The 22,762-nt window shown below is 42.6% G+C and overlaps 1 protein-coding gene across 6 annotated transcripts in view; it reads left to right on the top strand.

Moving 5' to 3' along the window:
* SULF1 (sulfatase 1) overlaps window positions 1–22,762 on the top strand; it is a 156,458-nt gene that overhangs the window by 55,167 nt on the left and 78,529 nt on the right. For 3 of the 6 annotated variants that reach the window (XM_075583731.1, XM_075583754.1, XM_075583748.1), the window contains exons 2-4: window positions 12,665–12,693; window positions 17,278–17,513; window positions 20,601–20,840. In XM_075583731.1, the coding sequence (XP_075439846.1) occupies window positions 17,348–17,513; window positions 20,601–20,840 (406 nt within the window). In that variant the 5' untranslated portion in view covers window positions 12,665–12,693; window positions 17,278–17,347. Of the gene's footprint in view, window positions 1–1,601; window positions 1,623–12,664; window positions 12,694–17,277; window positions 17,514–20,600; window positions 20,841–22,762 lie in introns of those variants that run through there. The other 3 variants (XM_075583733.1, XM_075583736.1, XM_075583741.1) reach the window with 3 other exon arrangements.

Below are 22,762 nucleotides of genomic sequence, written 5' to 3'. Positions count from 1 at the left end.
ATATTCGTAAAGAATTTTTTTTTTTACAGCATTCAAACTGTGGGGGTCCTCCATCGCTGAAGCACTACAGGACCCTGCGATTCCCTAGATACTGGTGAAGTTACCAGTGTTTCTTGAGGGGGTTTAAATGTCTGTCCAGTAGGAAAACTTCATAGTTAAAATTTTACTTGCTTTAGCTTCAAAGGTCCCCCCGGTTTCAATACTGGATTGCTGCTTTAACCCTCTTTCCGTGCAACAAGACATATCCTCATAAAGGCCGGCACTCGATGGGTACGCCATGCTCGAAATGCTCTTTTACTAGAGGAACATACAATGGAGCCATGTGATCTGTGATCAGATGATGCCAGTCATCCAGCACCCAAAGGGCTAATAATAAATCTAGGCAAATCATATGGGGTTTTTTTCCAGAAGTATCCATGGCTTATTGATCTGTTCCCACAGGCATTCACCTATCTCCAAAGTTCTAACACTTTGTAGGAACTTTCCATATGCTCTGACACCAGGGGCAGGCATTAAATGTCCATGGGGTGGGGGGAACTCTATACCCAAGAGACTTACTGAGGGGAAATGTCCACTCAAGTTAAAAAAAATCGGAGCTCCCCCTAACCCCCAATGCAAAACCCGGTGACCAAACTCTCTTAACTACCCAGGTCCTGAGACACTTCCCAAATTTTAGCTCCAGCCTCCACAGTTTCAGCCATAAAAAGTTTTATAAGCCACAGGAGAAACAAACATAGCGGCCCCTCAACAAGGGTCCTGGGGCCCAGAACTCTAGACCTGACAGGGTTATCGAGCAGGGGGGTACAGAGTGGGGTTTCTGCCGTTGAATGGGGGGACGGCGTGCAGACCAGAGTTGTTGAGCAGAGAGGAGGTGCATGCCGGCGGGAAGTTGGGCAGGCACCTTCATTAACTCTGTATTTATAGGCCGATGCCCCCCCTTTTAGTTTCAAAAAGAGGCACTGTTCTAGTAGCCGGAATTGGTCTTAGGGAAATGTAGATTTGTTGGAGGTTCAATACTTAAATACATATGGAAGATGCTCTTAAACAGGCCACATCCGCTATGACAACTGTTGGGTTATTCGGGACCACAGCAGGACTATTTGATAAGCAACGACATCAGGCAGCACTCAAGAGGTTAAACATATTGCCAGTAATTCAATATGATCCTATATTGGGCTGCACCTTAATCCCTTTATTGAAAGGGGAGCCTGCGGTGAAGTGGCAGTCAAAGGGCTGCAAGAACCATTATCTCAAGATTGCTTCTTCACATCATAGCATTTGAAATGTAATAGTATACTGAAAGTGCTGTATATTTAGGGAACACAATAGCAAGGGTGTTATCCTGGACGTCTCTACCTTTTAATGATGGCGACACCTAGTTTTTGCAGTTAGTGTGGGATGGTGTGAATTTTATAAATGCTGAGGTGTAATTGTCAGGAACTTGCAGTTTCATCCCGTGGAGGGGGGGAGGTTAGTCAAACACTTGGCAGCCAATGTTTGTTCAATGCAGTCAGGATGACTGCACTTTCTGGGTCAACATTGTCTGAATACTTTGCTATATAGCACAAATGGTGTAGAAAACGTATCATTCAGCCTCGCTTCTCTCATCCCGAGTCTTTGAGGTGAGTTGAACTCTTTGCTTATTCCTGTGAGTAAAATATGCTTTTATTTTTTACCCTCGTGGAATGTAACATCAGATCTATTTGAAGTGACATATTGGTTCCTTTGTGCAACTTTGTAATGTTTTCTAGTTTTGCAATATAATATTAATATTAATTTCTAGACCGCAGAGCAGTTAAAGCAGCTTTGGTCTGCATATAAAGTGACCAGCATGTACCTATTTCACAATGAGAGCGCTGCTCTGAGCTAAATTGTTTATAGTAATGAAAATGTGTGCTTGCAGACAGAAATGTGCAAATATTTTCAAAATGCATTTACGATATTTCTCTTAATTTTTATATTTTGTCAGTCAAATTCGCTTTTTCTCAAAAAATGTAGTGATCAAATGCAATTTTATTTCACATTTTTGTAAGATTTAATGCGAAACCTGAAGTATATAAACTGTCACATGCAATTTGTGGGTAGAAGAGAGAGAGAGAGAGAGAGAGAGAGAGAGAGAGAGAGAGAGAGAGAGAGAGAGAGAGAGAGAGAGAGAGAGAGAGAGAGAGAGAGAGAGAGAGAGAGAGAGAGAGAGAGAGAGAGAGAGAGAGAGAGAGAGAGAGAGAGAGAGAGAGAGAGAGGGAGAGAGAGGGAGAGAGGGAGAGAGGGAGAGAGGGAGAGAGGGAGAGAGGGGAGAGAGGGAGAGAGGGAGAGAGGGAGAGAGGGAGAGAGGGAGAGAGGGAGAGTAGGGAGAGAGGGAGAGAGGGAGAGAGGGAGAGAGGGAGAGAGGGAGAGAGGGAGAGAGGGAGAGAGGGAGAGAGAATATGGTTGGAGTTGCAGTATATGTAAAAAAAGTATTTGACTACTTTACAGATGGTTATTTAGGCAGTTGCTGTAGCTACTTATCATTCTGGTTCTATTCTTCTAGTTTTTTATATTTTACATTTATAGTTTTATATATTTATTTTATACAAAATGTTTTGCCTGGAAGGTATGTACTCTACTAAATGGTCTGTCTCGTCTCTATTGGGAAGAGACAGCCCATTTAGTAGAGCAGGGGTGCCAAACTGGGGTCGGGAGATTTTTCTGGAGGGGGGGCGCGGCGCTTGCAGAGGCCCCCCGCTCTTCCCCCGGCATTTAATTTAAATGCCTTGGGGAATCGCGGGAGGCCTCTGCAACCTCAACTTACCTTGATTCTGCTGGCTTCGGGCTCGTCTCCATGTTAATGCGGCATCACATGACGCCATGGGGTTACGTGAAGTCACATGACCCCGCGGCATCATTTGACGCTGCACCAAGGTAAGGGGAGGGCGCGAGCACTGGGGGGAGGCAAGGCAGGGGGGCGCAGCTCCAAATGTTTGCGCTCCCCTGTAGTAGACTTAGGTGAAAATGTTGCACATCCCTAAAGGAGGAAGAGCCTTTCCTGTCCCTGCTTTAGCATAAAGCAAGGAATGCGAGCCACAAACCACCATGTCCAGTACTGCAACTAGTAAGATCACTCCCACCGCATCAGAAGGGGGAAGGGGCTCACCAACTAATTTCCATAAACCCAGCCAGCAGTAGTGCCTTCAGTCTGCTACAGCTGTTATTGTTGGAGGAGTAACAGATACTCACTTTATTAGAACCAGTGTATGCGTATGGGTTGTAGCCAGGGAATGAGACCAAGGCTACGCTTATAGTGATGGAGACGCGGCGGTCGCTGGAAAATCAAATAGAGATGACTTACCGCGACCGCTCCATCGTTGTCGCGCTTACTATAAGCGCATGCGACGGCGGCAATGTATTTGTTTTTTTCGCAACGTTGCGTCGCTGTCGCCGGCACTATAAGCGCAGCCTAAGAGGTGGCAACTAAAAGGGGCTCAGAAGTGACTTAGTCTGGTGCCGAGATAGTTGGTGCTGCTGCTGCTGATACAGTAGTATGGTGTTCGTTGAAGATGAGGAGGAAGACACACAGGTGTAGTCCAGGTCAGGGACCAGGTCAGGCCAGTAGAGCAATAGTGGTCATCATAGACATGGCTTAGATGAGAAGGATGATGATGTTGGGAGATCGGAGGAGATATAGAATGGGGAAGGAAACCAGCAGCATCTCCAGTGCCTCTCCCGTAAGAACCGAGGGCCCAATCATTTTCTCACTAGACCATTCTGTCAAACAAAATACTGTTTTGCACAGAGTAAAAGTAAAAGGAGTATGTCCTTGGTTACACTCTCTGACCCTTGTGAAACACTTAGAAGGACATATACTCAACAATGCAAAGCACTGTACCAACATGGATATTCTGCCTGTGGCTGACAATGCTTTATGACTGCTGACTTCCTGGAGCCCCTACAAAATACTAACAATTAACATTTTTATTTTAAATGACCCCACTGGCAAGTTAGCAATTGGCCTTGATGGTGGTGGTGGACACTAGTGAATGGGGTGGTAATATGACACTGGTAATAGCTCAGTCAGTCTCTGACTCTGACATTTCCCTCTGAAGTATGTCTGACCGTACACTTGCGCACCCAGAGGATTAGGCATGGTCATATTATAAAATTACAACTTCAACTGTTTTACGTTCTGTGGCCTGCTCCTGGGGCTACCAGTGCAATGCACTCTTAATGATGATTTATTTCTAAAATGTTTTACCAGGAAATAAATTGAGTTAGCGCTCGAGTTATGATGACAATACATAGGTACATGAAACAGAGGTTATGCATTCATTTACAGACATTTCATGGATAGTTAGAGATAATATATGATTATGGGTGTATGTAACAGTTACAGACAAGGTTAAAATGTAAGACTGCTCAACTCTTGAAATTACTTATACTGCGGCGGCTGTTTTGAGAGTCTGGTAGATTGTTCCAGACGTGAGGTGCATGGTAAGAGAAGGAGAAGCGGCCGGATTCTTTACTGAACCTTGATGATGACAAAAAATTATGTGGCATTGCAACAGTAACATTTGTCTAACAACTTATGTCGTAAAAAGTCTCAGGCTTTCACTTCTCATTTAATTTTTCACACATCACTAGAACCTGCTTCTGTGGCAATTGTCCCAACACTGGAAATCATCACTCCTGATACCCTTCCTCCTCAACAACACTTGTGTGTCCTGCTGCATGTACTCTTGATGAACGTGATGACATGATGTAGCATTAACTGCTGTTGCCTAACAGCTTACATTTGTAAAAGGTTTCAGGTCCTTACTTCACATTCAATTTCTCTCACAACCCCAGACCCTGCTCTATATCACAAAATGGAAAAGGAATAATTTACCTAAACAGCTGTAAAACAACGTTGCAAACATACTGTGTCCATGACACTGCACATACTGTACATAAACATTTTATTCTTGGTCATGACTTAAAGAGATTTGCGGGTAGCTTATAGAATGTTATAACTAGTGCCAACGTTTTACAATGCTGATTTGTTTTTTTATGCTAACTTTTCTCTTTTAATAATCTTATTTCAAATATAATTGTGATGTGAATGAGAGATTTTCCCATGTATTTTAGAAAAAAACATCTCTTCTTACGCTGCAATGATTTGAAAGCCCCTCCAGCGTAAGGATTAGAGGAGACTGTGGGAGGTTTATTGATATTTGCATTGTATGTCACCATAGTTTGAAAGGATTATCTGATTTCAATGAAGGGGACCAGGCTTTTTTTGTTTAACTTTTCAGTATAACCGGCACCTCTTCTCACAAGCCCTACTTTTAATTCATTGATTCTTGCTAATGTATTTTTTCCATCATTGTAATGCTACTTAACACTGCTTCTTCATATTTTCACGGACGTTAGTGTTATTAATGGCGAAAGCCCCATGTAGCAGGCTAAAAATAAATAAACAAGAAGTGTGTTGGACTGGCACTCCGTCAAATCAACAAGTAAATTTATGCAAAAGTGGTGATTTTAATCTAAATCCAATAATACAAAAACGGCATCATCAGAAAAAAGTGAATTGAGAGACAATTCCTACAGGAAATGGTATAGGAACGTAGGCGTTTCAGGGCCTCAGGCACTTTCCATTCATACATATATACATATATATATATATATATATATAATATTTTTTTTTTTTTTTTTTTTTTTAATTAACTACTTATTAATATAATGTACTTTTTTTTTTAACCTATTTTGGGTTCTTTGAACTTTAGAGAGAAATAAATTGACAACATTATCAATCTGTTTTGTGATCAGACTGTTTGTGGAAACCCCTGTTCCACTGAAAAAAAAGGTTACTACTGTATACTACTACAGTGTTACTGTTGTAAAAAAAAAAGTTACACAAGAGAATATGTTTTATTTTAAAATAAAATTAAAATAAAATAAACCTGATTCATCGGTAAGTTATTTGATTTCCTCTTTGTTTGTGGGGCTGTTACTTTAATTAGTTGGCTATGGTGAAGCATGCAGGGGCTGATTTCTAAGCTTGTAGGATCCTGGGTGGTTGTGTTACCACTTGAGCGAACTGCCCAATGTCCATACTTGTAGCTCTCCAAACCTGCATGTATTCTTATATGAGACTGGGAAAAATGTATTGATCAAACCAAAATGTCCCAAAGGAAGCAATAGGATTTTTTGCTTTGATAAATTTGATGCAGTTTATTTGCTCCAGTGTCTTGCAGCCGGGAGACTTTGATATAGGACGCCCAACGTCTTTTGCACAAACTGAACATCCATAGCAGAGTCAGACAGGGTGCTAAATATTAGTCTTTGGGAATTACAAAATATATAAAGTACAAAATGGATTTTATTAGCAATACAAAGCACAAATATAACATGTTTGTGTCTTGTATTGCTAATAAAATCCATTTTGTACTTTCACATATTTTTCGTGTGCTTTCAACAAACCCTCTTTTTTTCTTTTTGTGTTCGTATATATATATATATATCTATATATATATAGATATATATATCTATATATATATATATATCTCTCTCAAGAATGAATAGATGATACGTTCTGTGGCTAACAAAATGCTTTTATTTAGTTAGCCACAGAACGGTGTCATCTATTTATTCTTGATTATTAAAGCTCGGCTAACACGGTACAGATATATATATCTATATCAGGAGAGTTTGAAAAATAACCACTCTCCAAAATACTTAAATACAGGGGAAACACAACTAGTGATTTGAATTTCAGAAATGAAAACAAACACCCCCAGTTGGTCCAAGAAAACAAAATAGATTTTATTGCCGGAAAAAAACACTACAGTATATCTTTTTTTGGCCATTGAATCAATTTGGTGCTGTCTTGTACACCCAGATTTACAGGAATTTTGCACGTCTTTCAGTATTTGCACTCGGAAATTACACCTAATGCATCACTTGACAGCCCTGTTTAAGTTAGAAAACCCACAAGTTATCATAGCGTAATCATTTTGCAGTGTAGTGTATGCAAGGAGTAGAAATGCATGGCTCCACGAAACCTACGTTTAGCAGTATAAGCAGCAATACATCATTTGTTTAGATGACTGACAGGAGTCACCCACACTGACTTCTAAGTCTCATCTGTTTTCTAATGATGGATTTGCCACACTTAATTAGCTCTGCCTACTTGTCTGATTCAAGTTAATGTTGCATGTCTAAACACTGCTTTGCAAAAAGACTCAGGTGCAAAGCCACTGATCCCTTAATGAATCTTGGTCAGTTCCAATTAAAGCTGTAGTAAAGCACATTATCTTCTGTTTGCGTTATCGCAGATACTGAACATTTTGCCGGTTCTTTTTTTTTTTTTTTGGTGGACTTCAAAGGTAAATGCTTTTAGCAGGTTTATATTGCAAAGTACGCAGGTATTTTACTAACGTTTGCTGCTACTGAGCATTGTGGTGTTCTTGCAAAATACAGTACACGTTAATAGGAGACCTGTTAATAGGAGAAATGTTAAAATGTTATTGGTAGCCTTTAATCCCAGGGTCAGTCATTCTCACAAACAGATTTCTAGCTGCTCTGGCACAGGCTATGTTCACTCTTGCAAAGACGATTCACATCAGGTTAGACAATAGTGAGGCTTCATGAACGACAAGCACCCGGGCAAGCTTAGATTGTAAGCTCTTCAGGGCAGGGACGCTGTTTCCTATTGTTCCTTTTATGTCTGAACCGCTTATTTCCATTATGTGTTATGTCACGTGTATTACTGCTGTGCAGCGCTATGTACATAAATGGAGCTATATAATTATAGCTGTACATACAAGCTCTGATAGATATTTAGGGGTTTGCAAAGGGAGTCGAGACAAAAAAGGAATCGCCAGAGAGACACTGTGCATTACTGATGGTGCAGACACTTCCCGTGCTGATTAGTATGAAGCAGTTCTGGGTTTTCGCACAACTAACTCTAGCCATGGCTGGTCCAGACTATCTTTCTGCCTTCCTGTCACGTAAGTTCTGATAGTTACAGACAGTGTCAGGCTATGCCGTGGGTTTACGCCTCCTCATGCTGCCTCTCTGAGTGAGGTGGAGGTGAATGGGAGTCTGTGTACAACCAGTCATGGTGCAGACCCTGTGCCCTCCCCCTCTGAGTCTTAGAGTCGAGCCCTTACCCTTCTGGGGTAAGGAGTGGAGTTGAGCTCTTCCCCTCCTGGGATAGAGACATGCAGCCCAAGATCTGTGGGCACTAGGCCTCAATATTACTAGAAGGCCAGCACCATCCAGGGGTCTGGAACCCATTCTCCAATACAAGGTATATATACGCTGTAATGACATCTGCAGTGGCTGCCTGAATAAAAATCCCTTTTTATATACTCCTGCCTAAGTAACAGTTTATTGGGTAGGAGTATGAGAGAAGTCTGTCGTGGTGGGGACTGTCTTCAGGATCCCTGAAGCCTACTGCGACCGGAGGTGCCAATGACACCCAGATAAGAACATGATCTCCAAAAGCCTGTTGAGCTTCCGTGATGATAAGGGGAAACAGATCTCTCCTGGACCCTCACAGGTATTCAGCACCACACAGACCTGTAGCCAGGGCAATATCTCCCAGGAGGGGGGGGGGGGTTGTAAAGAAACCGCAGTACAAATGGAGGCGCTGATGAGATGTAGCAACATGGCAGGCTTTTATAAAATTTGCAGCAGTGCAGCACAGGAGGGTTTGGGGCCGGGCTCCTGATGCTTCACCAGAGCCCTTTCAGTTGTTGTTGGAGACCCTGGGTACCTGAAATGTGCTTTTGGGGTGCACCCTGTGAGAAATTGTCCAGGGAGCATGTACCCTCTATCTAACTTCAGAACGGTGGTTGGGGCACACCCTGACTGGAAATCCAGGGAGCGTGTACCCTTCTAGCTGCCTACAATTCAAAATGTAAGGAACGGGCCCCTGAGACGTCGCCAGGGACCCTGTGTGCCTAAATGTTATCATGGACTATGTAAAGGCTGCTCATAATGATGGTTCCTGTACTAGGAGTCTACCGCATGTGCTGCGCAAACAAAATGGTGTTTCCTCCGAGTGGACCACGGGACCACATGGGCTTGCAAAGCAAGTTACAAGTTTCTGCAAAAATTAGTTGCAAGCTATTCGGCTGCAAAAAAAGCTAACCGCGCACATCACTATGACTGGCTCAGCCGGAGCCAGGTCACGCCTTGATCCACCCTGCCCCTGTTCTATATTCCACCTAGGGGAGGGACAACACCCAAGAACCAATAGGAGATCCACCACACCCTGCCTTACTTACGTTCCACGGAGCTGAGTTAGAGAAAGAGTGCCTTGCTTAACTGCTGCTTATTATTCTACCTCATCTAAGGGAAAAGGAAAATGTCTGAGTTGGAACTGACGAACTACTACGTGCCAGGGGGCTACCTGGTAGTCCTGGTCAATGGGCAACACCACCTGCGCTGTGTGTGCCCCAACTGCCATCTTCCAAGAGTCGACACCAGTCCTACCGCGTGGTGTCAGCACTGCGGGGCCCTGTTCATGCGGCCTGCCAGCCCTGGGCCCGCCAACGTTTTCCACCTGATCGAACTGGACTCCACACCAACCGGTATGGCCCCTGAAGAGTTCTACCCTGCTGCCACTAATATTGTGGGTCTGAGTGCCATGACAATCGCGCCCAGATGCCCACATGGCCTTGTGCCAACGGTACCTACTTTGGCCTACGACCAGGCTCTACTGCTATTGGATGCGGCCTACTCTGAAATGTACATGGCTGAACCAAACTTGGGCATATGTGTCCTACATTGAGCTAACCAAGGGCCCAGCGTTCCTGTGCCTGAGATGGCCTCCTGATGGTTCCAGGACCAGAAACGGTGTTGGTGCACAGGGAGGGGGAGTTGACTGCCCCGGGTGTGTTGGGTGCGCTTCCCCTGGTGGTGCAGGAGCGGGCAAGCTCTGTGCCAATGGCCACCCGGGATCGCGGGGTGGCCCAGAGGCGGTATCCTTGCCTTCCTCAGAAGAAGATATCAGCCATTCGGAACCTGTGGAGAAAAGACCCTCACCAACCTGTGTCCTGTGACTGAGTCCAGAGGCATCCGTCCAGAAGGCTGTGGTGTATCTGGAGCCCCGGAGGAGCCCCACACCCGAGGAAGATGCGGCGCTGTGAAAGACCCGTCCGCGGTGAAGCCAGAAGACGTCCCTTACCTTCGGATGGGTGAGGCTCCCACGTCTTTCTTCCAACAGGAGTCTGCTGCAGCCTATCCAAACGAGGAGCCAGACGGGGCCTTGTTTGATGTGCCACTGCCGAACGTGACGTGATTGCCGCCGCCGAACTTGTGCCTGCCTGGAGATCTTGTTAGGATGGCCATCAATGATGACGTTATCAAGATGGCAGCTGCAGAACTAGATCCAGTACTTCCTGGGGTGACTGATGGACAGTTCACAACTGCCCCTGCCCCACCAAAGACCCCGCTACGAGGAATTGGTCGCCCAAGCTTGCCAATACTGGACTGGTCATGGACATTGATAGGCCCAGTTTACTGGCACCCTTTGCCCATGCCCCATCACCAGCCCCTACATCTTACCCTCTAAGGGTAAGCCCAATCCAGAGCGTTTTATCCGGGACAATCCTAGGCCTCGACCCTTGGCCTTTAGTCCCACTGTTTTGGCCCAGGCCACCCCTGTTCCGAACTGTGCTATGACCCCCTCCATTATATCTGGCCAAGTGGTGGATAATAGTTTTTGCCCCTGCTGCATATTAAAATTTAAATTTAGTAGAGCTGACCGGGCCATGCTACACAGGTACCGTCAGTCTCACGGGTATTAGTTCCCGTATGTACCCGAGCCGATCATGGAAGAAATTGAGACTAACCGTCATGATTGCCTTAAGCAGGCTGTCTTAAAATATCTCAAGGCTGAGACTTCTGAGAAGAGATTCATAAATGAATCCAAAATATGTTCCATCATGGAAGAGTGGTTAGTGGGTACATGCATTTATAAGGACAGAGTGGAAGTCCTGGTCCTCCTAAGGTGCATCTGGACCAAGATGTTTGATGTGCGAGTTGTAAAGATACCTGATCCTAAATACTATAAGTAGGGATTAAATTCTTCCCATTGGAAGCATTGTTCTATCATCATCGCTGTAAGCAGTTGATGGTATGGGTCCATAGCGTCTGTATACTGTGTTATCGGTTATGTTGTGACATCTGCTGTAACCTGTTTCTTTATTGCAGGCTCCAGGTTACTGGATAATGCCCACATTCGATCCCACTGAGAACATGGGAATTTCACCTAAGAGGAGAGTATAGCCATGGCTGGTCCAGACTATCTTTCTGCCTTCCTGTCACGTAAGTTCTGATTGCTACAGTCAGTGACAGGCTGTCCTGTGGGTTTACCCCTCCTCATGCTGCCTCTCTGTGTAACTTTGGTTGCACACAGACTCCCATTCACCCATCATGGTGCAAACCCTGTGCCCTCCCCCTCTGAGCCTTAGGCCTTGGACATGCTTACCGCTGGCGTGCTGATGCGCGCTGAGGCTCAGGGAAAGCGGGTGCTTTCCCTGGCCTTGCGGTTGCTTGTCCTGCTCGCCGTAAGGGGGCGGGCTGGGGGCAGGCACGTCACTGGCCGGGGGCGGGCCAGTGACATCACGGAGCTGGTTCGCCCTCATCGGGCGAACCGCTCACGTGACCGGCCTGTCGCGCCGGCAAGCGGGGGAATTTTAAATTCCCCTAAGACCTGCGCTTCTGCAAGCGCGCGGAAGCGCAGGTGAGCCCCTACTAAAGCCGCTCTAATTGCGGCTATAGGGGCTCAGTGCTGAGCGGGAGCGCGCGTCAGCACGCTTCCGCCAGCAAGCGGTAAACATGGCCAAGGCCTTAGAGAGGAAGTGTTCCAAATTGTGTCAGTGGAGCCCTTCCCCTCCTGGAGTAAGAAGTGGAGTTGAGCTCTTCCCCTCGTGGGGTAGAGACATGTAGCCCAAGAACTGTGCAGAGCACTAGGCCTCAATATTACCAGAAGGCCAGCACCATCCAGGGGTCTAGAACCCATTCTCCAAAACAAGGCATACACTGTAATGACATCTGCAGTGGCTGCCTGAATAAAAATCCCTTTTTATATACTCCTGCCTAAGGAACAGTCTATTGGGTAGGAGTATGAGAGAGGTCTGCCGTGGTGGGGACTGTCTTCAGGATCCCTGAATCCTACTGCGACAGGAGGCGCTGATGACACCAAGATAAGAACATGAGGATCACCAAAAAGCCTGTCCTGATCATCGCAGAAGCTCATCTCTCCTGGACCCTCACAGGTAACCAGCACCACACAGACATGTAGCCAGGGCAAGATCTCCCAGGAGGGGGGTGGGGAAGGGGGGGGGGGATAGCGCTACATAACTAAAACTGTCACTCGTAAACGCTGCAGCATTGTTCGGACCTCTTGAATGTAAAGATGAATAAAAGTGCATGTGTTCTCTGCCAGGGTAGTTACTGTATAACTCGGTAGCTCTGTAAATTGTATTGCACTTTACTTATTGTAAGTGCACAGTTCTCAGTTTTTTTTTTAATATGCTTACTAAAAACTCTAAATATGTTTTGTGAACACCACAACATAATATATACATGTAATTGTGTTTCTTGAAATGACAGCACAACACTTATGTTTTCCTTTTTGCAAAAGTTAATATTATTTTAGGAGATATGTTTTGAACTTTTTTTTTTCCCTTTATAGATCCCAACTTACCGATGCTCTTCACCAAGGTACAGTACTGCATTTGTTTTTTTGTTGTTTCTTTTTTTTATCTCCCTCTGATCTGCTAGTTATACAAGCTTGATGTAATCTTGTTGAATTACTGTAAACATATTCAAAAAGTTTCTTTCAATAAAGTTTTCATCTGGTGCAGAGCTTGTGTAAAAACAGAATGATATTCATTAAAGGAATTAATCCCACTACGATATGTTCAATAGGATTTAGTTTTCTTAGATAAAAACAGATCCCGTCTCATGCACCAGTTTTGAGGCACACAAAATATACCCGGGATTGTAAACTAGCTGATCAATGTAAAGATAATTAGTAGAGTTGAGCAAAACACACAGATACCCAACAAGCTCTGAGAAACCTCAAACATTACCACTGTGTGTGTGTGTGTGTGTGTGTGTGTGTGTGTGTGTGTGTGTGTGTGTGTGTGTGTGTGTGTGTGTGTGTGTGTGTGTGTCAAAAGGAGTTCTAGTGGGCGTTGCTAAATGTATACAACAAAAAACAATCAAAGATGCCCAAAGCTACTTCCAATGTGACAAAAATACACTATGCAATTAAAACTTTAAAACCAGAACCTTCAATTCCAAAACCAAAACCCCAAACTATTTAAAATCAGAGCACCAGACCAAGTGCCCAAATCTGTGTTTTTATATATAAAACGTTTTCACTTATTATTTTTAGCTTCCTAATTGTTTTAGAATTTTATATTTATTTAAGCATTTGCCTGCTCATATGGAGTTTTTCCCCATAATTTGGCAAAAATCAAAAACAACTCAAGTTGTTTTTTGCCAAAACCAAAATACAAAAAATGATTTCAAACACAATTGCGAGAGACGGTGCCCCCTCTAATATATTTACCAATTATGTAACAACTTGTTGTATGAGGTGCAGCTCTCACACTAGATCCCTTCCAATTGCACTCAAAGTACACATTAGTGTTTGTTAAACATGATGAAATCATCAGAATTGATAATTCCTAATGAACAGGATATTCAATACACCTTATGTACCACTGACTGGAACAAAAAATGTGTTAAAAAAAATAATAAAGTTTTATTTATCTAAACAAAGATGTGTGTGATGTATTTACAGTGATAATTAAAATATAATTAAAATCCCCAAAGGGAGGAGCATCTCAAAATTGCTGACCATTAATATTATTCCCAAACGTAGTTGGTATAGGCCATGCAATTAAGAGTGGTATCCGTTATAATTACAGCAGAATCTCTATTCTATTCTAGCAGTTATTGCGGTAATAGTGATTATTTCTGACAAATAAGTGGTAAAGCAGTATTGATTGATAATAACAACCAATACTGATGTGTAACCAGTCAACACCTCTTATCTTGATTCAAAACACAGTTGTATTGATGAACTGCTGAACCTCCCACTAAATGGGATAAAGATACACTCTATACTAATCAGTTGGTAACCACTACTATTATACACCTCCTGGTGTTATTAGTGTTTGGCAAAGTGTTAATACATATTTGTTGTTTGACAGTACTCTCATAATACCATCAATAGGTTGAATATGGCCCACTATATTCATAAATGACATAGTGAGTTTATTGTGCCATAGGCGCTCTAAATAAACACTTTAAACTAGAGAGGCATATTACATATATTACATAGTAGTTACATAGTAGATGAGGTTGAAAAAAGACATAGGTCCATCAAGTTCAACCTATGCTAAATTTAGACAACAGGAACTTTATCCTATATCTATACTTATTGATCCAGAGGAAGGCAAACAAAAAAACCCATTAAGGGGAAAAATTAATTCCTTCCTGACTCCAAGAATTGGCAATCGGATTAATCCTTGGATCAACAACCTTCCCATGTTTACTTATTTGGTATATCCCTGTATACCTTTCCCATCTAAAAAGATGTCCAACCTTTTTTTGAACAAATCTATTGTATCTGCCATCACAGTCTCCATGAGTAATGAATTCCACATTTTAACTGCCCTTACTGTAAAGAACCCTTTCCTTTGTTGCTGGGGAAATTTCCTTTCCTCCAACCTTAAGGGATGGCCCCGAGTCCTTTGTACTGCCCGTGGGATGAATAGTTCTTTTGAAAGCTCCTTGTATTGTCCCCGAATATATTTGTATATAGTTATCCATATCCCCTCTTAGATTTATTTACATTAGAAAAGAGACGTCTAATTTAGCTAGCCTCTCCTCATAGATTGTCCATCCCCTTTATTAATTTGGTGGCTCTTCTCTGCACTCTCTATAGTTCCATAATGTCTTTTCTTAGGATTGGTGCCCAAAATTGTACTCCATATTCAAGGTGTGGTCTTACTAATGCTTTGTGAAGGGGCATAATTATGTTTACTTCCCTTCCATTCATTGCCCATTTGATGCAAGATAAGATCTTGTTTGCCTTTGCAGCTGCTGCATGACATTGGGCACTATTGCTAAGCCTGCTGTCTACAAGCACTCCTAAATCCTTCTCCATCAAGGATTCCCCTAATATATCTCCATTTAATTTGTAAGCCGCCTTTTTATTCTTGCATCCCAAATGCATAACCTTACATTTATCTGTATTAAACCTCATCTGCCATTTACCTGCCCACGTTTCCAGTCTCTCCAAGTCCTTCTGAAGAGAAATTCCATCCTACTCTGATTCTATTACCTTACACAATTTAGTATTATCAGCAAAGATGGAGACTTTGCTCTCGATCTCAAGGTCATTAATAAACAAGTTAAAAAGCAGGGGTCCCAGTACCGATCCCTGAGGTACTCCACTCACGACTTTAGCCCAACCTGAAAAAGTTCCATTAATGACAACCCTCTGTTGTCTGTCCTTTAACCAGTTTTCAATCCAGGTGCATATATTATTACCGAGTCCAATTTTCTTTATTTTGTACACCAACCTCTTGTGTGAAACCGTATCAAAAGCCTTTGCAAAATCTAAGTAGACCACATCAACTGCATTACCCAGGTCTAAATTCCTACTTACCTACTCAAAGAAACAAATAAGGTTAGTTTAGCAAGAATATCCTTCATAAATCCATGCTGACTATTACTAATAATTTTGTTTTCCATTAGATATTCCTGAATATTATCCCGTATTAAACCTTCAAGTAGTTTCCCTACTATTGAAGTCAGGCTTACAGGTCTGTAATTTCCCGGTTGTGATCTAGCTCCTTTTTTATATATATATAGGCACCACATCTGCTTTACGCCAATCTTGTGGTACTGAGCCTGTGGAAATGGAGTCCTTGAATATTAAATATAATGGTTTTGCTATTACTGAGCTGAACTCTGGATGTATGCCATCGGGGCCAGGTGCCTTAATTACTTTAATTTTTTCAAGTCGCTTATGAACTTCTTCCTCAGTTAACCAATTGTTCATTAATATGGAGGTTGTGGTTTCCTCCTGCGGCACTACTATTGAACATGATTCTTCCCTGGTAAACACAGAGGCAAAGAATTTGTTTAATACCTCTGCTTTTTCCTTATCTCCAATAATCTGCCTACCCATCTCACACTGAAAGGGTCCTATATTTTCGTTTCTCATTTTTTTGTTATTAAGGTACTTAAAGATTTTTTTAGGATTGACCTTACTTTCTATTGCAATCCTTTTTTCATTATCCATTTTTGCTAATTTGATTGCCCTTTTGCAATTTTTGTTACATTCCTTATAATTCTGATACAATGTCTCCGTCCCTTCTGACTTAAAGAATCTAAACGCCTTCCTCTTCTTATCCATTTCCTCCCCTACCTGTTTATTTAGCCACATTGGTTTTGACTTATTTCTTTTATACTTATTACCCAAGGGTATACACTGATAAGTATGCTTTTCTAACAATGTTTTAAAGACTGCCCATTTATCTTCTACATTTTTCCTTGCAAAAACATCATCCCATTGTATTACTACTAAATTAGACCTCAGTTTATTAAAATCTGCCTTTCTAAAGTTTAAGGTCTTTGTTGAACCCAATAAATCTATTTTTTGATAATTTATTTCAAATGAGACCATGTTATGATCACTGTTACCCAAATGTTCCAGGACTTGAATATTTGTTATTACTTCTACATTGTTTGATATGACCAAATCCAGTATTGCCCCTCTCCTGGTTGGTTCCTCAATAATTTGGGTTGTCAGAATAATAAAACAATGACCAGTGTCACCCTTTTATACCTTAATGACTCTAAATATACATTAACACTTGAGCAGTATGGTATAGTTGTAAAGATGGTAATAGAATTACAGATCACAGTTAGTCTATGGAAAAAATGCAGAGACATAAGTGGATACAGATACATTTACATTTAGTATCACTAGCTTTGCATATTGGCATATATTCACATGCTTAGCTCAGTATTCACAAGACACGTTTAATTAGAACAAATACTGCTCTTAAACACGCTCCTGCTAAAGTTCTCTGTTTGAGCTATCATATGTTATACTATACATTGATATCGCCATACGACCTGATCTCGCTACCTCCGTTATGGCGCCATCGACATGACGTCATCAGAAAGTTCCTACGGAAGTTTGGTGAAGCCGATCTTCACTTCGTCAGGGGAGGAGGGATGTGTAATATGTAATATATATATTTTTTTCACCCACAGAACTGCCTACAAGAAATAGACGAGACATTCGGCATCATTTTCTTACATCAAGGTCATTGACTGTCATACAATGAAGGGTTTTGCACTTTTTTTCCTTGTGCTCGGTATGGAGCTGCTGGCAAGCCTTTGCTCAACACTCAAAGCAACCCGACTCAGAGGACGTATACAGCCGGACAGGAAAAATATTAGACCAAACATTATCCTTGTTCTCACAGATGACCAGGATGTGGAGCTAGGTGAGTTTTAAATTTTTTTTTTTTAATGTTATTTAAGTATTCATTATTAGGGCCAGTGCAAGGTTATTTGGCACCCCAGGTAAACCTTCAGCCGTGTGCTCCCGCCTCCCCCATAAAAAACAAATGTTGGTTTTGTATTTCGGTTGGTCTTGCCTGACACAATCCTCTCTCTCCTGTCCTCTCTCTCGACCCCTCTCTCTCTCTCCCTCTCCATTCTGTTGCCCCCCTTCGCTCTCCCCCACCCCACCTCTCTCGCATCTCCCTCTTTGTGTGTGCACCCCCTGTGTTTTTTCACTCCCTTCCACTGACCTGAATAGCAGTACCTGCTGCAGGGAAAGCAGCCTGCTCTGCTGCCACCCCCCAACATGTGCCACCCTCGGTGAATGCCTAGGTCGCCTAGTGCTTGCTTGCTTGTGTCCAATTACAAAATGAATGTTAAAAGGAGCACAACTCGTGACACTTTTCTATTTGTTTGCATTTTAAAAAAAAATGGGTTTGAAGCAGGGGGTCTCTGCAGCTGAACAGTGTTGATTTCAGCTCTGGGGACCCCCTGCTTCCCAAGATACTCATCTCGGATGGGGGTGCACAATTTAAATCTCCTGTGTCACGTGGGCCAATATGAAGCCGCAAGCGATGATGTCACGGCTTCCGGTTGGCCCGCCAGATGCGGGCCATTTAAAGCTGCCATATTGATGGCCTAGACTTGTCACGTCTGAGATGCTACGGCACTTCCGAGGTTAGCATCTCAGGAGCAGACTAACAAAGGAAGGTGTAGTACCTGCTCGACCTTGGGTATAATAAACGTAGTAAAGGGGAATAGATATGAACGAAAGAAAAACCTAGTCAACAGAATGTCTCTGATGGTAGGGAGATGCAAGTTCATCAGGGACAATTAGATGTCCAGACCTAGGGCAGTATATTACGTATATCCTCCCCTCCTATGCATTTTAGCTCAGCCTATCTATCTTTGACACATGATATTCATCATGGTTAGGGTTACTGAGTGCATGTAAACTGGGGTCTTCCTGCCTAGCTCCCCACCATGGGAGACATTCTTTGGACAGGGTTTTTTCTTTTGCAAGTATCTCGGGAAGCAGGGGGTCGCCGTAGCTGACATTAACGCTGATCAGACGCAGTCACATGGAAACTAACAGTGCACGGTCAAAGTTCAATGAATAACAGAAATTACCAAACATATTTTTATTCTAGCTGTTTTTACATAATTCATATGGTGACTCCTGTTGCTGCTGCTTGCTTCACTGTACTGTAGCCCCATCATGGGGTCTGCTAGTTCAGTATGGGGTTAACGGCCTTAATGGGTTAGTTGGGTGGGCTCACTTTGTCGCCCTGTCTTGTGACCCATGATCTCACTATAGCGGGTATATATAGCTCTACCCAATGTCTAGAAACAGGTTCTTCAGAGTTCTAAGTTCTTGGCATTGTAACCCTGGAGTATGTTTGGACCGGCCCAACCGGAAGGCTCTCTTTGCATTCCTGATCATATAGATATGGAGAAAGCGTGCAATACATAATAGCAGGTTGCTAACACAGGAGCCCAACGTGTACGCGTTAACGGCCCACTCGACAAGTGTGGAGCTTTATTAACCCATGCAAGAGACTGACAATTCTTTACATTGGGTAACAAGTTTAAGTACTTCCCCTGCATAGGAGTGAGAGCTACAGAGGGGGAGGAAATCCAGAGTGATATTGTTTGTCATGAGTTTGTCAAGTAATCAGCATGTAGTGTAGACTGAAACATGACAAGTGAATCCAGTTATGGGCACACAATCTATCTCCTTAGTGAGTATATGGTACATTTAAAAAACACACATTATATTAACATAATCATATGAAACATAGGGTAACCAGCATGTCAGTGTCTGTGAAGGATTATTGACCGCTGTCAAACAAAGCAGCGTTTTGTTTATAAAGGTTCCTGGTGCCCATTCTTGTTCTAGTCAAGCATCCACACCAGCCTTTACCTACCTAGCACCCTGCAAAGGCCTGAGACTGAGCACTGCCAATGTAGATAGTCAGTCTGTCATTCAAGCTACAAAGAGTATTATCAAAGGAGCTGTGTTAAGATATAATATTTTCTGAACTCCAATTATGTCACTAATTACATGCAATCAGATCACTTACTGAGAAGATCTTAGAAGCACTTTTAATTTAGGTTTGGGGCTTATTTTCAGTAAATAAATCGTAAGAAAAAATAAGCATGCAGAAGCAACTGCAACTTTTCTCATGCCTGTATACCATTAAGCAAAAGGTTAAAATGAATGGACATATATTTTATATTCAACCTTCATTATTATGTATTTTGTTTACAGAATTCTTTTAATAGTCCACAAAAAGGCAAAAAGCTTGGGTTTGTTTTCAAATTTGTTACCATTCAAATTGCAAACTCTGAAGGGCCAAGAACCCCACTTGTCATTTCATGAGTGGTGTAATGCACTTCTATAACAATCAGTGGTTTGAATCAAGTTATTTAATGCGGGTATGAAAATGTAACTTGAGCATGGTTTGTATGGGTGCTTACCATATTGGTCACCTAGCTTATGGAGGTGGTACGTAAACAAAAATTCCCCCTTGGTTTTTTTTCTCTGAAAGCCCTGCCTAGAATGTGAATGGAGCCTCCTTCCCACAAACTCATTGAAGATGAGGTCAGGAAATCTTGTTGGCTCCTACTCCATTCATGCTAACCTTTGCACCGCAATATTTGTTTTAGTGGTGAGAGAATAAATAAGAGGCCAGCGAGAATGACCAGCAATGCAAGTACGTAGTGTCTGAGATTCCATTACAATGAATCTTACACGCTGTTGCTTAATGCTGTTTTGTAAAAATGTGATTCTATGTTGAATTACAAAACGTTCCCATAAAAATGTGAAAAAAACATTTCAGTCCTATGATGAGATCTTTCTCAGCACATATCAATGTTTTCATCCCATGAAGGAAGTATCATGAAGATCCACTCAATACATATATAATTTCTTTAAGGTTGGGGGTAATTGGGAGTTAGTAGAATGGTGATTTGGTGTATGTACATAAAATGGCATATACATTAGCAAAGAGTATTATTTATTTCAGGTTCGTTGCAGGTGATGAACAAGACGAGAGAAATTATGGAACAAGGTGGTGCGTCATTCATCAATGCCTTTGTGACCACCCCAATGTGCTGCCCATCCCGTTCCTCAATGTTAACAGGGAAATATGTTCACAACCACAACATATACACAAACAACGAGAACTGCTCCTCTCCATCCTGGCAAGCCATACATGAACCTCGCACTTTTGCAGTATATCTCAATAATACAGGATACAGGACAGGTAAGATGCATCATTGTGATCAATAATGTTGGTAATGCCAGAAAAAAATTGCATTTGACAAAAAAATGTTGGTCAAGCATTAAAAGGTGGTCTGCAGGTGATTTACTGCCATTTTTGAGAAATGTGATATTGTGGAAAAAAAACATGACACATTTTGAAGCGAAACTTCTTTAGCAGCGTGAAAGTCATTGATTGGAGACGGAAGTCAGTGGTGACGGACGTGACATCACTCCTGGCAAAAGAGGCCGTCAGTGTTGCCAGCTCTCTCTTTCTCCTGCAGAATTGCACCAGAAGCAGACAGCGCTGATCCATGGACACGTGTGGGGGGTGGGGGGGCGGGGATGGGGGTGGAGGGGAAGGGAGGTTCCTGCTCTGGGCCACTCACAGCGCCAGGGAGGGGGGCCTCAGTCACCCACCCAGGTCAGTAAGTCAGTTACCCACCCAGATCAGTAAGTCAGTCTACCACCCACCCAGATTAGTCAGTCCAGGACCAGTCACCCACCCAGGTCAGTAAGTTAGTCAGCCACCCATGTCAGTCACACACCCAGGTCAGTCAGTCAACCACCCACCCACCCACCCAGGTCAGTCACGCACACACAGACAAACATGAGGAATTCACCGTTAGTATAAATATGGAAGTGCAAATAGCCACTTCTTTGCGTTTTGTCACAAACTGTTTTGATGTTTAATGAAAAACAGCACCATCACAAACAATTTCTTTGACAAACAGTTATAAAAGACAAAAATTTCACTTAAAATGTGCGTGTGTGGCACACACACCCTTTCCCCCCACTACATTCACACATCTCTAATTGCAATGAAAGAAAGACATTAACAACTAGGCATAACTAAATGTGTAATATTGATAGACTAAGCCCATTGGAGCTTGCATGCTAAGCAGAAGTAGGGGAGAAGGAAGATGACCGTTGAACTGTACAGTGGATACTTATCATAACCTTTCCGCCCCTTTTTCTGACTTTCTCAGTCATTGAATATTTGCACACATCACCCCCCTCACCCTCATTATTGGTATTGGCTGATAAATGCCACATCAAGGAAGAGGTAGTGGTGATTTTAATGGAATGGGCTCATATGGGTTTTATTAATGTTTTGCTTGATGCGTTTTGATGTGCTTTTCCTTGAACTAGTGTAGGGGCCACACACTATCACACTGATTCCATACATTTCTGAACTTCTAGGGTCCCCGTTTGGGCTACCCTTACTTGTTGCAGTTGGGGGTTCCACCTTCCCACACACTGTCCTGCTTATATCACTTGTAGCAATCTGGTGCTGAGGTAGCATGAGATGTCTCTTTAGCCATTTACTACACCTCATTCCCTCGGGATCATTATCCAAGTATTGTATAGTGTGCTTACTGTCATTGTGGATCCAACTGTATTCCAGGGCTAAGTTTAGGGCAACTCCTAAGGGACACGGGCTTCCCCTATGGGAACCTATACACTCCCTATCATAGCTATAGACCTTACTTCAGGGGGTACTTTCCTGACTACAAAACAACAAATAAGGGTACATCTATCTCCCTATAGGGAACCTATTTACACTTGAGGCTTCTCCAGTTACCCCTCCAGGAACCTGAGTTCCAGAAGTTTCTACCCTACTATTTACACCTCCTTGTGACATTACTGGTTATCATGCCTACAGGGTTAGTGGTTTAGATATTACCCAGGCATCATATACAATGTGACAGTCTAGACACCTTCTAGAATGTGGACGTGGCTAGGTTTCTGCACAGTCACATGAGGAACAGTTATATTCTAGTTACCCATACAGTGAACCCTCATAAATGAACATAGTAATTCCCACTAGGGGTGTTACACAGCATTTATTTGTTTTAAACAGTTAATGACCCATAGAGAGTGATTTGACTACATTTTGTAACTGTGCGTAGAATGTTGGATAGG

Source organism: Ascaphus truei, chromosome 2 (assembly GCF_040206685.1).
Source record: "Ascaphus truei isolate aAscTru1 chromosome 2, aAscTru1.hap1, whole genome shotgun sequence".
Classification (NCBI taxonomy): Eukaryota; Metazoa; Chordata; class Amphibia; order Anura; family Ascaphidae; genus Ascaphus; species Ascaphus truei.
Note: the sequence above shows the minus strand (reverse complement) of the source record. Positions and strands in the feature narration are given on the sequence as shown.